The 16282-nt window shown below is 47.4% G+C and overlaps 1 protein-coding gene across 7 annotated transcripts in view; it reads left to right on the forward strand.

Moving 5' to 3' along the window:
* LOC149351063 (RAB11-binding protein RELCH homolog) overlaps window positions 1–16282 on the forward strand; it is a 131755-nt gene that overhangs the window by 17577 nt on the left and 97896 nt on the right. For all 7 annotated transcript variants that reach the window (XR_016290499.1, XM_089580261.1, XM_089580260.1 and 4 more), the window contains exons 3-4: window positions 1170–1241; window positions 8873–9039. Coding sequence is in view for 6 of the 7 variants with exons in the window: in XM_089580261.1 (XP_089436387.1) it covers window positions 1170–1241; window positions 8873–9039 (239 nt within the window). In the remaining variant the exon portion in view is untranslated. The remainder of the gene's footprint in view (window positions 1–1169; window positions 1242–8872; window positions 9040–16282) is intronic.

A 16282-nucleotide genomic window follows, 5' to 3' on the forward strand; every position in this document is an offset into this window, starting at 1 on the left:
TTTATTTATAAATAGCCATTAACAACATTTTATCTGTGTGTGGCAATGCTTGTTGGCAGCTTTTTTGCCAGAGGCTTGAGTAATTATCCCGTAATTATCATATTCAGTTTTATTATTATGGCATAGTATTTATGCTGTGGGTTATGGTATCCGCTAATAGCTTGAGGTGCTGGGGTATAAGGAGAGGAGATTGGAATACTTGTTGGGGGGCTAGTTGGTGCATGTTTACAGAAAATGGTTGTAGCGCCGAAACAGACAACACACAGAAAGCTAGATGGGACAGATGCAACTTCCAAGTTGCGCCTGTCCCGTCTAGCTTTCTGTGTGATGTCTGTTTCGGCGCTACAACCATTTTCTGTTAAGAGGAGATTGTGCTTGCTCATACATAGAGCTACTTTTATTTTTATTTATTTTACTGTGAAAGATTGGTTGGTCAGAGGTGTGGCATCTATTAAGAGGAAGTTAGAGCGCAAAAAAACAAAGACAAAGCGGAGACGTGGATGGGACAAGCGCTTTTTTTTTAACTTTCAACAACTGCTTTATTGAAGTGTGGGAAGGGAACCTAGCGGGGCCGCCGCGCATGCGCTAAACCTCTTGTCTCCCAAACTTGCTGTTGTTAAACCCTGAGGCGAGTGTGCAGAAGGTGGTGAAGGCATACATGGTTCAAAATAGCTAAGATTATACACATTATGATAACAAAAATCTATGTTCTTTTGGAGTCATGTGCACTGAGGGCGTGCTGATGCATAGATCGTTCTGAGCGATCTTAGCAGCTTCAAACAGCTCACGTTCGAGCCTACCTTGATGCCTCCCGATTACCGAGGTGCTTTTCAGCAGCGGTAGACATTTGCAGTCCTTACAATGGGGTGGGAGGTTCGAGCCGTAGCCTTTATCTAGTGAATTGGCATGCTCCCTCAATCTGTCGTTTAAACATCGACCTGTCTGACCGATATAGACTTGACCACAGCTCAGCGCTTGTCCCGTCCATGTCTCCACTTTGTCTTTGTTTTTTTTTTAAACTGTCTCCACTTTGTTTTTTTGCGCTCTAACTTCCTCATCATGAACTACCAACAGGCCCCAATTTCTACTCTGCTGAAGCATCTATTAAATTTCATGTTTGCATTTGTTGCTGTATTAAAAAGTTTTTCCTCCTTTTTTTGTTATATCAGTCTTGGAATTCGAGCTTCGGAAAGCACGAGAAACCATCAAAAACCTGAGAGCAAATTTGACAGTTGTCACAGGTGTGTATATCATTACTTGCCTTTCCAACTATCATTACTTTGGTATCATTGAGACTAAATTTTTTTAGGTATAGTGCTGTTATAAGTACAGAAATAACTGCATGATATTAGTATGTGTGGTGACATAAAAGAGGTTTGTTTAAGTTCGTAGCCTATGGTCACCAGTGTTGACGAGTTCGATTCAGTGGTGGATCCAAGTGTGTGTGTGGGGGGGGGGGGGGGGTCGCCCCACCCTTTGTGTTTGGTGCCTTGGTAGTGCTCTGAGGCAATGAACAAACCCCACCCACTGGAAAGTGTAGGAAAAAAGCTTCCCCCTCCCCCCACCTCAACATCACACAACCTTGGAACTGGTGAAATTTTCTTCGCGTGTTGTCGGGCCGATGGGGTGCAGAGACTTTTGTTTCTCTTGCATTTCTTGCTGACAACAGCAGAGGGGACTGCCGTGACTGAGAACTCTCGAAGGGTAAGCCAGCATCTTTAGATGACTGGAACAGATGGTTCTATGCCAGCAAGAGAGGAAGGCGGTCGTTCCGACTCCCTTTCTTAGTTTCCTGCAGACCCTGTCTGCCATGTCTGGCTTTTTCACAAAATTCTGCTGCAACGCTGCTCGAAGGAAGCTTAGGGTCATTGGTTGTGCATTTACAGCATACCCGTTTTGTTTAGGAGTGGTCCAAAGCTTGCTACTGTGGTGACGTGTTTCTCTTTATTGGTGTCAGCATGAAATTTTGAGTCAAAATTTACTGTTCACGTTCCACTTGTTCCTTGTTTCTGTGTACAAATGTCAAAAGGTGCTACTAAATGGCTTCGGTTCACGTCAGAGCTTACTTTGGAAGGGCTTTTTCACGAATATGTAATCATGGGGATGGCTGGAGAGGCTAAACATTACGACAGCTGAGAAAACAGTTTTTGCAAGGCCCGACGGTGTGTCTCCATGGAAAAGGTAATAACAGGGACTCAAATAATGAGAGAAGAAATAGCGTAGCGGTTGGGGAAAATTGCTTTACTATCTAATATCATCAGTTGACTGACTTATAAACCGCGTAAGATTGAACTGATTTAATTGGTTATTGGATGTAAGTACCTAGTTAGGATGGAGACATTGCAATTAAAAGAGTTGGCTTTGGCGGGTGAAGCGGCTAATTTCGTCACGCTTCTATGTGAGTGACTTTTCAGTTATTTTCTTGTGTGATTTTTTCTATATTGTGAACAGGCATCTAATCTTTCGTTCAAAGTTGTCGACTGTTGCGACTCGTCACCTGCGAATATAAAAGGCATCGTCACTTCATATCATCAGTCTTCTTCTCTTAACAATATGTAGAAGAAAAGTCCATTACATTGCTAATTCTTTAGTTGTAACAGCTCATCATGCTCAAATTCAACGAATTCAAAGTATTGAGCCGCCGCAGTGGCTCAGTGGTTATGGCGCTCGGCTGCTGACTCAAAAGACGCGGGTTCGGTCTCGGCTGTGGTGGTTAAATTTCGATGCAGGCGAAATGCTAGAGGCCCTGGTATTGTGTGCTGTCTGTGCATTTTAAGGAACCCCAGGTGGTCAAAATTTACGGGGCCCTTCACTACGGCATCCCTCATAGCCGGAGGCTCTTTGGAATGCTAAGCCCCCATAAACTAAACTAACTAAATTCAGAGGATTGTTTAGAACTCCGAGAAATTACATATGTAAGCGAGGCTCAGATGTGTACGCAGTATTCGCTGTCAGAAATCGTTTGCATACCCTAACCACCTAATTTTCAAGGGTACCCCATTTTCTTGTTTTTTTTTTCTCTTCAAATCAAGCACAACTCTCTAAAAAGTCTTCCGCCTAATAGTTTGGGCAAAATATCTTCAATAAGCGTTGGTTTTTTCTGCCCTCAATATATATTTGTTAGACATGAATGTGGCAAGCCGGAATTCGTACTTACTCAAATACATTTTGTGGGATTTTAATTGGAGAGATAAATACGTTCTCCCCCCAGTTAAACTGCGGCCGACATAATTCAAAACCACCGCACTCCATCCCGTGATTGTGTGCGCTACCGAGCGCACTCCGACCACAGCGGGTCTTGCTCTGAGGGAACAAAGGAACAACGCTGTGGCTGACACAAACAGGCATTTATTGCTACAACATCAACGCCAGCTATCAACAAAATGTGCCTAGGAATCGAGGTCGTCAGACTCACCAGCACGGTGACGAGCGAACATTCACCAGCTCCGAGGCCGGATGGGACAAGCTGGCAGGATAATGTCCCCCCCCCCTCCCTTGAGGCCTCGCACCGCTGGTGGAGAGCGGAGCTCTTCGCCTGAATGTCAGTGCACGTCAAAATCCTATGCTGAAGAGAGTGTGCTCTTCCGTGCGTGAGCAGCAGTCACGCCGTCTGTGGCACTCATGTTGCTGCAATGCGTGCGCCCCCTCTTGTTACTTAAAATAACTAACTAGGGAGAGTCACGGTGCATGCTCCTCCTCGAGACTGGCCGTATGAGGGTGCATCACGGGAAAGCAAACCAAAGGGGGAGACGCAAGGCAAAGTCCCCACAATTTATTTCATTATACTTACCACAGGGTGTCCATTCTGCACAGCGTCATGCCAGTTGATTTCATGATACTCTTCAAGCCATGCTGCATGCATCGCCTTCTTAGCACCAGTTGTTACCTTTTCATTGACTGCATTTTATCCTTGCTCGCTGGATACTCCTGTGTGAAATTAACCCTTGTGGAAGAGGGGAGCATTATCTGGTGGCTGCAGCCACTTCTGCTCTGCAGAAATCTAGTGCAAAATATTCGTAAAGGGGCAGCTTAACTGCATTTGTAAAATATTGAGGTTACGAATGGTACTGCTTTGCAGTTTCTCATGCAAGAAAACATTTTTTGATACGAACACTCATGGATGGCTCTCGCCTCATCTCTCTGCTTGTACTGATTGGTGTCTTCACCTGTAACACTCTGCAAACTGAGCTTCCAATACATCTTTGTTCATAGATGCCATATGGTGCACTTTTCTACCGTCTATGCGCATATCCGCTTTTTTATGTCACCCTTTGATGTGATGAGGGCGCCTTTGGCAGCTGGCGCGTTCATTCCCTATGACTGCAGCAGGGTGCTTCGGGGAAGCAAGCGGCCCAGTCAACAAGTACTGCTCCTCCCTCCGCAGCAATCAGTGGTTCTTCCCCCCTCCCCTCTTCCAGAGGCACTGCACCCCGCGACACGAATGCGAACATCTTTGACGCAATTCTGTCTGGTTGGGTTTGAAATAAAGGCTGAGAAATCCACTGAAGTGGAGAGAAAAAGGAAGAAGCCACCATGTTCGCCGATCTGCAGAAGAATGGCTACACACGTGGCTTTATTCTATGCGTTTCCCGCTGTCAGGCCCTGAGGACAGGGAGGCCTGTCATCACCAAAGCAATGAAATGCGGTCACATTATGCTTTCATATGTGAGGAACGCTAGTGAGGTGCAGCGACATGCATTCTACGAAAAAATGACATCTTCATGGTTCGCAAACCCGGCTTCATACATCGGGGAGGCAAGAAACCTTGGTCAAAGAATCTGGCTACATAAATATGACGTCCGTTTAATCAACTCTGAAAGCAACCCCCTCGCTGAGCAGCACTGTGAGCGCTCCAATCACAAAATATCCTTCAAAGAAGTGATTGTGTTAGCTGTGGAACATAATCCATTCAAGAGGAGTCACATTGAGTCATGGCACATTCGGCTCACAAAGGCAATGGTGAACAGGATTTTCGGAACACTTCCTTCTGTATATGTTAATCACCTTTGCCACATAACAAAGGGAAAGCAAAGGCCCTGGTGCTGTTTGCTTGCCTCTCAGCTGCCCCTGAAGAAAAGACTGAATTGGTCCTGAAATGTTGTGATAAAGATAAATGATTGGTTGGTGTGTGTATTTCTCTACTCTGCGACTCCGGAAATAAGCGTGAAAACACTCAAACAGGTGTGATGGTGGCGCTTCTTCTGTGAGACTGCACTAACGACGTGTAGCGGCGGCAAAATACAAGACAGCCCTCTCGCGCGGTGAAGAAGGCTTTGTCCTAGTGCACATTGCTCGACTTCGTGCACGTGACGCTGTCTTGAATGTTCCCCGAAACACTACCTTGGCACTCAGTTTTCTTTTGGAGCTTGAGCAATACACGTTGTCCACCAAGTTTGCCAATGGGATGAAATTTCAAAGCAGTGGAGACAAAGCTGAAGGTTGGGGAAGATTACCGAGCACACATACGGGGGTGTGGCTGGCATAGATGAACTTTGGTGACGGGAGAGGCAGTTTGTCCAATCAGGATTTCCCCCATTGATCTTGGGGCGAGAACCCAACATCAATCCTGAGACCGGCAGTGAGGATGACAGAGCGAGGGCGCCTTCAGCTAGACGGTCGATCTATGTGTTGTACTGTGTGCATCTTCCTTTACTTAACGGGAAGACAGAGGGAATCGGCAGAAATTCCGAGGCAGAGAGAAAGAGCTGACCTAATATTACTTCTTGCTGAGCTTGTTAGTCCACGGCTTCCATAAAGAACAAATCACGCAAACCTAAATGCCGAGCTCAGGAGACGGCGCTGACGGTGCAAGCGCAAACTTTCAAGTGAGTTTAAAATTGGTGCATGCCTGGCCAGCTGTGTCTCCTGTGTCTACCTTGTGAGACTGCGTCATTTGTCCCTAGTGGAAGAAAGAAACTGTGCTGCTAGGCCTGCTAGCTCAGTTAGGCTCCGAGCAACGTTGGAGGCAATGAAAAATCAAGGATTTCATCTCCATCTAGTAGAAATAACGTTCGTTTTCCAGTCAGCGATGAGGATCAACTTCCAGCCTCTAATAGCTCTAGGAACTGGAGCCGAAACTAATGGCTCTGGATTGGTGTCATCAAATGCAAGAATGGTGAGTGTAGTAATGTGTTTGTTTTGTTGCTTAAACGGCAAGCTGTGGTGCTGGCTCATTCCCTTATCAGCGTGATCCTCAGTTACAGCAACTTTGGTGGTTGCGAGTTTGTGACCTCGCGCTGGGCACTGTCACAGTGGGAACACTTTAACACATCCTGGCAGTGTTACTGTAACCTTTGCTCTTGGCTCCTCTCTCTACGGGAGCGATGTATGTGACGTGACATTCGAAAACCCTCTTGAGGCTGGGGTTAAAATTTAAGTATGTCAATTGGACCCAGTATATTTTTTTTACAGGATGTATTGGGTGGATTCAAGGAATGGTTATATTGGGCATATCTTCATACTGTTCGTTTGGAAAAAGGTTGCATATGTGGTGGTTTCATATGACATGATACAAAGGATCTCTGGTTTAATTAATATTTTAAAGGATAGTTATTTTTGGTGTAAAGTAAGTCTGCAATTTTTATTGTGAACGGGAGACATCCACGCTTACGCGTATATGCACTGCTGTTTGTGATGAGTTCTCTGGAAAATTTGAGTGAAGGGATCAATGGCCTAGGGTGCTTATAGCTGTTCTTTTTGCTTCCTGAAATTTAGTTTTCTAAAAGTGGTCAATCTTGGCATGCACAATAATGTTTCATTAACCTTGATAGTCTTTATCTGAGCAAAATAAATACAACTAGAACTACCAAAATTTTGCGGTTCGTTTTACGGAAAGTTATCAAATTTTCTAAACTTAATGACATAATTTATAGATAAAAGAGTAATGCTGCGCAAACTCTAAGAAAACACAGAATAAGTTTTTAAGATGGCAATTAAAGATAAGGTGACGCTGAGGCAGCGATCGAGTATTGCGCATTAGCTCTGGAATTTTGTAGTCGAGCACGCTTTTGTTCCCGATCCGCACGCAAAGCATTCTCATGAAGAATTTGTTGGTCTGGATCATTGGAAGCTGTCGGCGGCGACGATATAATGTTGATGCTCACGGCTTGGTGCCTGGCTCCACTTTCATCATTGTGTGGCAGCGAGGAGCGTGGTCATTTATATACACCCAGCAGGGCAGCCTACACGCCGCGCCATCTGTTTTAATACAAGCAGTGCCATCTAGTGAATGGATTCTGGACTAATGTGGCATACCAACTTTGTTTATACCCGGACTGTGTGCTACTTGAACAGCAAAAACGATGAATCATTTGACACCATCCGGAGCGTCCTGCGACAAAGGGTTTGGCCGCAGTGGCTGTTTGAAAATCTTTGGGGGGGGGGGGGGGCATGGTTTGGCAAAGGTCGCTGGTGCAAATCCCCTGCTTAGACTAGGCTCCAACTCTACTAGGAATTTTGCTCCGTGACACGGCGAATCGTTTGACACCACCCCGAACCTTTTGCGCCATACAGGTGGCCCATATATTTTATACAAATGGTGGTACTAAGGGGTCCAACCTCGATGGGCGCCGGACAAGGATATATATATATATATAAGTGCAGTTTGGAATTGCGGCGCTCGAGCACCGTCGCTACCGTTGTTGCTATGCAACTGTCGTGTAGTCACGTGGTATGGTGGCCATATTGGTCACATGGTATATGTGCGTTGTTATGCGGCGGCCACGCTGGGTTGCCGTTTTGAAACTATGGCTCACATGACCTTGGATTGCGGAAAACATGAAACATGACCTTGAGCAACGCGACTAGTAGAGCTGACGCTCTAATATATTTTGACGTTTTGATATTCTTTTTAGGTGTCATTCTTAGCTTTATATGAATATTCAGATGCATTAAATATGTTGCATAATACTGACAGGATGCATATTTGTGCATGGCTTTCTTGGTGAAAGTCTGCCGTATAAATAGTGAGTAAACTAAAAACAATATCAACTAAGTAATAAGGGAATCGCACTTAAAGGTGCACTGAAGAGGAATCTGAACTCGTCTTTTTGCCGCGGGAACTCGAACTGCACGTTCCGAGCATTCTTAGAAACTGCGATTTACTGCCCTGCGTGGCCTATTTCCCTAATTAAATCGAATTAACGCCCGGCTCCCGCCTTTCTTTTTGAATTCTGCCTCGTACGGTGGGCGGAGTCGACCAACGCGTGGAGTGCCTTTCAGCCAGTCCCGCGGCGGCTTGCCGCTCTGCCATCAGCGGAGTAATACGTAGTAGTCCGTAGGAGCAAATAGTCCGCGCGTATTTTTATTTCTGCGGGCTTATTTTGCGGTTATATTATCTGCAAATGAAACTATTTATTCACAGAAACCTAAAAAACAAAATGAAGCGAAAGCAAAGCCTCCACGGAGCTGGCTGAAAGGCACTCCCCGCGTTGGTCGACTCCGCCCACCGTACGAGGCAGAATTCGAAAAAAAAGGCGGGAGCCGGGCGTTAATTTGATTTAATTAGGGAAATCGGCCACACAGGGCAATAAGTCGCTGTTTCTAAGAATGCTAGGAACGTGTAGATCGAGTTCCCGCGGCAAAAAGACGAGTTCAGATTCCTCTTCAGTGCACCTTTAAGAACAAGGCATAACGGTTTGGTTGACAAGTAAACTGTATGCCTCCCCTACCGTCTCCCTTATTCGAAGAAACAGCCCCCCCACAAAGTGGGCTCCTGGATCTGCCCCTGGCTCGATTAATTCCTAAATGTAGTTTATCGTAACAGTAGGTTTTTGTATACTGCTTCATTTCAAATGTTCTTCGGTGGTATTAAAGTTATTGATTCTGCTTTTTGCATTGTATGCTTTTTTTTTTATGTCCTTACTTGGTGCAGAGTCTGATCCAAATACTCCTGACAATGGAAGTGAGCATACAACTGTTTCGGAAGACCCTTTGCGCCCTCATGAGCGACGGGCTGTCAATTTTCTTCTGAATGAGTACCTGCTGAAGCATGATTACAAGTTGACATCTATCACTTTTTCTGATGAGAATGAACTCCAGGTATTTGTTTCATAATCCTTTTATGCTAGTTTTTTTTATCCATGGTCATAAGCTTTGGTCAGATGTTAAGGAAAAGTAACACATTGTGAAAGCCTCATTGTCAGCTCTGCTGGAGCATTTTGACAAGGTAAGTGGGTTTTCTAGAATACGTTCTGATATCAAGCTTACACCAGCATGCACTCACGCAACAGATAAAAGCATCTTAAATGTTTCAGTTAGGTCATCGAAACCAAGGAAGACAAAAGGTAGAGAGCTCTGTACGTGATATACAGAATTCATGGGTTTGGATCCGAGTGACAGCATGTGATTTTTTCTTTTACTTTCAAGTCAGTTGTCTTTCAGGTAAAAAATGATCACACAATGGCTAGTGATTGCCTGTGACCAACACCACAAAATAAAATAGAAACATTCCCCTATGCTTTCCTTGGTTTCGATTGCTCTTGGCATCGTTTACATGTATGTCATAATGAGCTTCTCACATCCCTACCGTTGTCAGCTCAGTTTGATTTCAAAGGAGCTCGTGCAGTATGGGATAGACAAGCATGTGAGTTTTTATTGAATGAGAGAAGTATTGTTAATGATGCTAGTACTCTTTTATTGGCAGTGAGGTGAGCACAGTACTAGCGTATGACTGGATTCTTGTACATGCTAAAGGTTTCACAGCCAGCCATAGCAGCGCTGTTGTCAGGTGCCATTATGCTCCCAGAGTGCTTTGTGCTCAAATGTTTTCACAACTTTTTGAGTCCATTTCTGTGAAATTCATGCATCAGAACAAGCACTTATAACCTCGTCACACCCTGCTTACATTATAATGTACATTTGTCTTTAATGGAAATCATAAAAAGTATTACGTTACTCCCACAGCTTAAGTGCCTTTGAAAGTCACACTCACTGTGCTCCCACTTAGTCAGCTTTTCAACAAGTTTGAAACATTAGGCGTGCTCTGAGCAGCCTCCCAAGTTGGTTCATTTGTCTAAACCAGATTTCTACACCTAGCTGCCAAACATCTTCCAAGTCTCTCGTGATTTTTCCTGAGATTTCTTGTAATTTTGATTTAAATACCCACTTTTTGATACATGTATTTAACTAAATATACACCTTAAAAGGGCTGCCAGATTTTGTGTGTACATTCACGGGACCGCAGTGGCTTGAGGCATCTATTTGGATTAATGCTGACAGGCCAAACTTTGCTCGGGTCTGACAACGATAAAGCTCTTTTTGCTATCGGCGGGTAAGTGCAGGAATAGCTACAGAATAAAGATTACTATAATGGGAATAGCAGCTGCTACTCTCTCGCACAAAGTAGTTGCTACACCAGTTTATTTATGAGGTCTTTTGTCTTTCAATAGAACCATGCTTCTGCTGGTTTGTGCATCCAGACCAAGTGCTATAAAAATTGGAATAAATCTCATCTATACCTGTAAAACTTCCTTTCCAAAAAATATTCTGCTCTAGACAGATGAACTGAAGCACCATATCAAGACCAACATCTACCTTAAGACTCATGAGAAAAGTCTTTACGGTTAATTATTTGTAATTAATGGTCACCCCCTTTAACTCTTTTGTAGCCCTTGTTACTAAAGGCAAGGTTTAACTTGCACTCTTGCATTGTATTACTTGTTTACTTTTATTAAACATGCACGTGTTGCTAATGTTGCTGTTAAGGTATTGGCATCCTAAATAGCATCTGTGACACCCAAAAGATTTATTTTATGTGGAAGGTACATTCATGGTAATAAGGGATTAATTACTCATTGGCGTCTACCAAAGCGCAGCCATACAGCTATAAAGGAAAGCTAAACAGCTTTCACAGAAACTTTATGGTTAAAAGAAAAATTTTTCCCAGTCCGGAATTCGAACCCAGGCCCACCTTCACTGGAGCAGTCACTCTACTAACTGAGCTAACCGGAATGGCTAGCATATGGTAGGGAGAGAGTGAATTTATCAATAAAGAAATGTTTTTCAATGCGTGTGAAATACAAAAGTGCCTCTCCACCAAGATATTATCTCGTGTAGAACGATTCTATTTTGCTAAAATTGAATAACTGCCCTTCCCTGTGGTTTGCCGCACAGTTCAGGTGTAGCCTCGTTCATATAATTGCTTATAATCCCTTCTAGCTCAGTCTTAAGCCTTAGCATTTTTTAATGTAATAGGACGTAAATTTGGGGCTTGTATATCCACTGACCTTGAAGCAGTTGAAAGACAGTGATCTGGCTGTTGTTTTTTAAGTGGTCTTGCGCACTGGAATTAAAATTTAGGGAATCTGGTAACAATGTGGAGTCTACACTGGTCAAGTCTTAGAGCAATGCAGACTGTGTTAAACAAACTACTTAGCTAAGTCTCAGGAAAGTGTTTTTCCTCATTCAGCTTTTATTTGGTTTAGTCTAGTGTTGAGACAACTTATGGCTGTGCATGACACAGCCGTGTTGTAATCGGTGTGGATATGTCTCGAAGATGCTTGTTAATTGGGCTCGATGTCCATGCTTCAGATGGAATCTTGCACAAATTTCAGACTTTTGCAAGTATCTGGTCCATGAGCGCCAGTTGTTAGGAGTGCCAAAATACTATGAATTGCACGCTGTTGCTTGTGATCAACCCATATTCTCAGCATGCTAGGTTTGTTTAGAATGTCCGAGCATTTTACTGTCTCCCATCATGGTGATGGCTCAGTGGCTTTTGCTTTCGGCTGCTGATCCCAAGCTCATATGTTCATTCCGAGCCGCCATGGCTGTATTTCGATGCAGGTGAAATACAAAAGCGCCCATGTGCTGTGCTATGTCGGTGCATGTTAAAAAACCCCAGGTGGTCTAAATTAATCCGGAGTCCCTCACTACGGCGTTCCTCATAGATCGTGTGTCTCTTCTGGATGCTAAATGCCACAATTCACAAATATTAAATTTTACTGTTGAATAATAACAACAAAGCCAAATTTGATGGTAGATTTGAAGTTCGGCGTGCATGTTTGTGTCACTTCATTGCACACAAATGTTGTCTCTAAAGCACTTGATAGCCAAATCCATTCTTAGCAGAATACTGCCGGCTTGCTGTAGACAAGCCTGACTCTAGCTTTTGTTCAAGCTGTTGGTAGCCATGTATAGGATAGGGGTGTGCGAATATTCGATAATTTCGAATATTTGATTGAATAGCACGTGTGGGTTCCTACGTGGACACAGGCCACCACCCACCGCGGGTTCGAGCTTCGCGCGAGCCAAGGGCCCCGATCAGCCGTCACCACACACACACTGGGACACCGATGCGGTGCACTCAACCTCCGCTGGGAGGAGAGCGATTTGCCGCCAAGAAATAGGCCTCCAAGTTCACAAAGGAGACGTTTATTCACGTCGTCCTTCAGCAGTACACACGCACTCAATCGTCACCCCGTCCCGGGGGCGCGCGAGGAGCAAGGCTCCGCTGCGCGCACGAAGCGACTCGAGCAATGTGCGCCGCTAGCACGCCGCTGCAGGAGAATGTCCCCGCGGCAGTGCTGTGATCTCTCTCTCGTGTCGACCGTTGGGCCGGTTGCGAGAGAGAGTGGGCAAACAACGCAATGTACGCCTGTCGGAGGTCGCTGGACCCCGCTGGACAGGCTCGAGCCGCTGCAGGTCAGAGGACACGTGCGGGCGAGCTCGAGTATGCACTGGTCCGAACGGCAAAGGCCGGCACGGACAAAACAGTTGCGTACGCACCTTACGCTGTCTCGGAGGGATCCCTCTCTCTGGGCCCCGCTCGGACGGTCGCGGGATGCGCGGCCGCCAAAACGGGTCCCGATTCCCGCCAAAAGGCGCCAATGGCAAAGGCCCTTGGGGAGCCGGGGCGGAGCTGTGGCTAAATGACAGTGATTAGTCACCCAGCCGCCTCTCCACCGCCTGAGGCGGGAGCAAGGGAAAGAGGAGAAACAACGCAGGAAGCCGGCACAGCCGCGCAAAGGCAACGGCGGAAAGCCAGGATTCCCACATCCCCCTCTCCTTAAATGCCCTCCTACCCATCGGCAAAGCACGCGGCCAAAATAAAGAAATCAATACACAAAAAAAAAAAAAGCTACACTTCAGTTCCAAAATAAAGAAATGAATACACAAAAAAAACTAGCTACACTTCAGTTCCAAAATAAAGAAATGAATACACACACAAAAAAAAACTAGCCACACTTCAGTTTCAGCCAGAACAACGTAAAAAAAACAACGCACAGACAAAGAAAAAACAAGGCAAACAACACCTGCATACGCTTCAGTAAATCAAAGCAGCCTGCAGATTATATACACGGTACACAAGGAGATGTGAATACCACTGTACAGCTGTGTTACAGGTGGATGCATGCCAGCCTCAAAGTTCGATGGCGCGGCAAATTGGGCCGGTCGGCGACTCACCGCTCGCAGACTTCGTTGTTGAACGGGTTGGGAGGGCCGACGACTGATGGCGGTCTTCTTTCCGTTGATGTAGGGTGCGTTGATGACGACGGGGCCGCGGCAGAGCACTGACCTCGCGCCCTTGGACACGACATCACGTTCGGGCACAAGAGAGTTAGTGCACCCCCTTCACGCCGGCTTAAACGGGCGCAGATGTTCGGCGGCGTCCTGGTGTGTAACCTTGGCCACTGCGAGGGGTCCTTCTCATCCTCGCGCTCACGCAGAAGCACAGCGGCACAACTCACAGGCGTCGCCTTGGCTCATCGTTACGCGCGCACACAGCCACAGCCACAAACACGCATACACCGGCCCGTGCGCGGACGCTGGTCGGCGACAACGTTCCGCTCATCAGAAGCGTCCAGAGGCGTCGCGGCGAGGGTCAAAGGGTGCACTTTCCGCCCCCCATCGCCCCAAACGCTCCGCCAACTTCCCCTCCATGCGGGCCGCACAAAACTAGCACCGCGACACACGGCTCCTTAACGAGCCAACCACCCACAGTCGGGCCGGAAATGAGAAAAGGCGCGCTGTACAAACGACACCCAATCTATTCCTTCTAGCAGATAAGAGCAAGCACGAGCGGGCTGAAGTTTGCCTATGTACATCTCGGTACGTTAGAACAAAAACAGATGTACAAGCGGGAAACGAAAGCGGCTAGAAACTGACTCAAGCAAACAAATAAATAAACTGATAAACACACAAGGCTGGAACTGAGCATGCTGCCAAAACAAAAAAAAACACCGTGCTTCGCCTGGGTAGGGCCTGACGAGAAAGCTCGCCAGCTAGCTGAGGCTGCGTGCCTTCGGTTGCGGAAAAGTCCGCCGTCCGGCATTAATCACACCGGTGACCGTCGCCTCAGATTGTACCGGTGCTCCGTACGCTTGCGTTCCGCAGCACCAGTTGTGCCTTTGCGCTTGCCTTTGATACCAATGGGTACCGGCGCAAGCTCGTCAGACCGTGACGCGTAGGCCTTCAGGTCTGCGATGTGGGCACGGCTGGTTTTCCCCGTAAGGGGATCCTCCAGCAGGTACGCGAGTGGCGACCAGACTCTGACCACTCGGTACGGACCAAGCCACTTAGGAGCGAGCGAGGCTGAGAACCCCTTGCTCGCATCGCTAAGAACGTGGTTGCGCTTCAGGACAAGGTCACCCACCTGAAAAGTCAGGCGGCGGTGCTTGCGGTCATATTGAGCCTTCTGTTGGGCTCTCGCTGCCGCCAAACTCTGCCTTGCTCTGTTGAGAGCCCGACCAAGCCGGTCCCGAAGCGTCGACGCATAAGCAGAGCAGTCTGCCCGCGTCTGCTCATCCCCGAGCTGGCTCTGCACGACGTTTGACATCGGATTCGCCAGCTCCCTCCCGAAATTGAGGAAGGCGGGAGAGAAACCAGTTGAGCGATTCTCAGCTGTTCGGATGGCGAACACAAACTCGCTCAAATGGTCTGCCCAATCCTTTTGACACTCGGCAAAGGCCGCCAGCATTGGCTTGAGCGTTCGGTTGATTCGCTCGGTCAAATTGGACTGGGGGTGGTAGGGTGAAGTGGTGTAGTGCTCGATTCCGAGGGAACGGCACGTGTTACCGAACACCCGAGCGGTGAAATAGGATGCATTGTCCGTGATCAGTCTTTCCGGAAAGCCGAACCGACAGAACACTTCCTGGAGTTTATCCAGCACCGCTCGTGCTGACACTTTCCGAAGGGGGTACAACTCAACCCATTTGGAAAAGTGGTCAGCGACTACCATCAGGTAAATGAACCCCTGCTTGCTCTTGGGGAAAGGCCCCATCAAATCGCAGGTGGCCATCTGCCACGGACGCACACTGTCAATTGGTTTCATCATTCCAGGCGGCTTGCCGCCCCGTGACTTCACCGCTTGACAGACATGGCAGGAACGGCAATAGCGGAAAATGTCACGCTTCATGCCGGGCCACGTCACCGATTGACTCAGTTTTGCAAAAACTTTGGAGCCACTCAGATGACCGGCCAGTGGTTCGTCATGAGAGAATCGCAAAAGTGCGCCTCTTAGACTTTTGGGGATAACCACCTTGAACGGGTCGATGGACTCGTCATCGGTGGCTATGTACTTCAGCACGAGCCCGTCATGGTCCAGCAAATATGAATCCCCGGGGTTCGCCGCGACACACGCTGGCTTCTGCCCCCCTGCGCCCGCTACAATACAAGTAGCGTCACGGCGCTCCGTCTCCCTGAGACCGTCGCTCACCTCGCGACAAAAGGGGTCATTTTGCTGGGCTTTCAGTAGCTCTTTACGGCTGAAAACGATTCCAGTCATCCCAGAGGGGAGCTTGGTCTCGTCCCCACTCAGGTTTGCAGCCAAAATTTCCGTTCGCGTCGGCAACTCCGAGGCGCTCACGAAGAGCTTTGCCTCTCGTCCTCTTTGCGAAGCGCTGCTTGCCTGGTTAGCGGAATGGGTTAGCCCGTTCGCGGGCTCTCCCTCCTTGCCGCCCGGCGGCTCGTCCGCTATTTCGCCCCCTCCGCCTACAGGCGTCAAGGCGCCGCTGGCGAGTGGGGCACGGGATAGCGCGTCAGCTACCACGTTTGTGCTCCCCTTTCGATACTGCACGGAAAAGTCGTAATGCTGTATCAGGAGAGCCCAGCGCGCCAGCCGACCCGCAGGCTCGCGGAGCCGCATCAGCCAACTGAGCGCACTGTGGTCTGTCGGCACCACGAATTGCGTTCCATCAAGGTAGACGTCAAATTTGCGCAGTGCAAACACGATGGCGAGGCACTCCTTCTCGGTCACGGAATAATTCCTCTCCGAGGGCAGCAAGGAGCGGCTGGCAAAGGCCAGCGGTTGCAGCACGCCATCGAATTCCTGTAGGAGAACTGC

Source organism: Amblyomma mixtum, chromosome 3 (assembly GCF_055824585.1).
Source record: "Amblyomma mixtum isolate Tamu chromosome 3, ASM5582458v1, whole genome shotgun sequence".
Taxonomy (NCBI): domain Eukaryota; kingdom Metazoa; phylum Arthropoda; class Arachnida; order Ixodida; family Ixodidae; genus Amblyomma; species Amblyomma mixtum.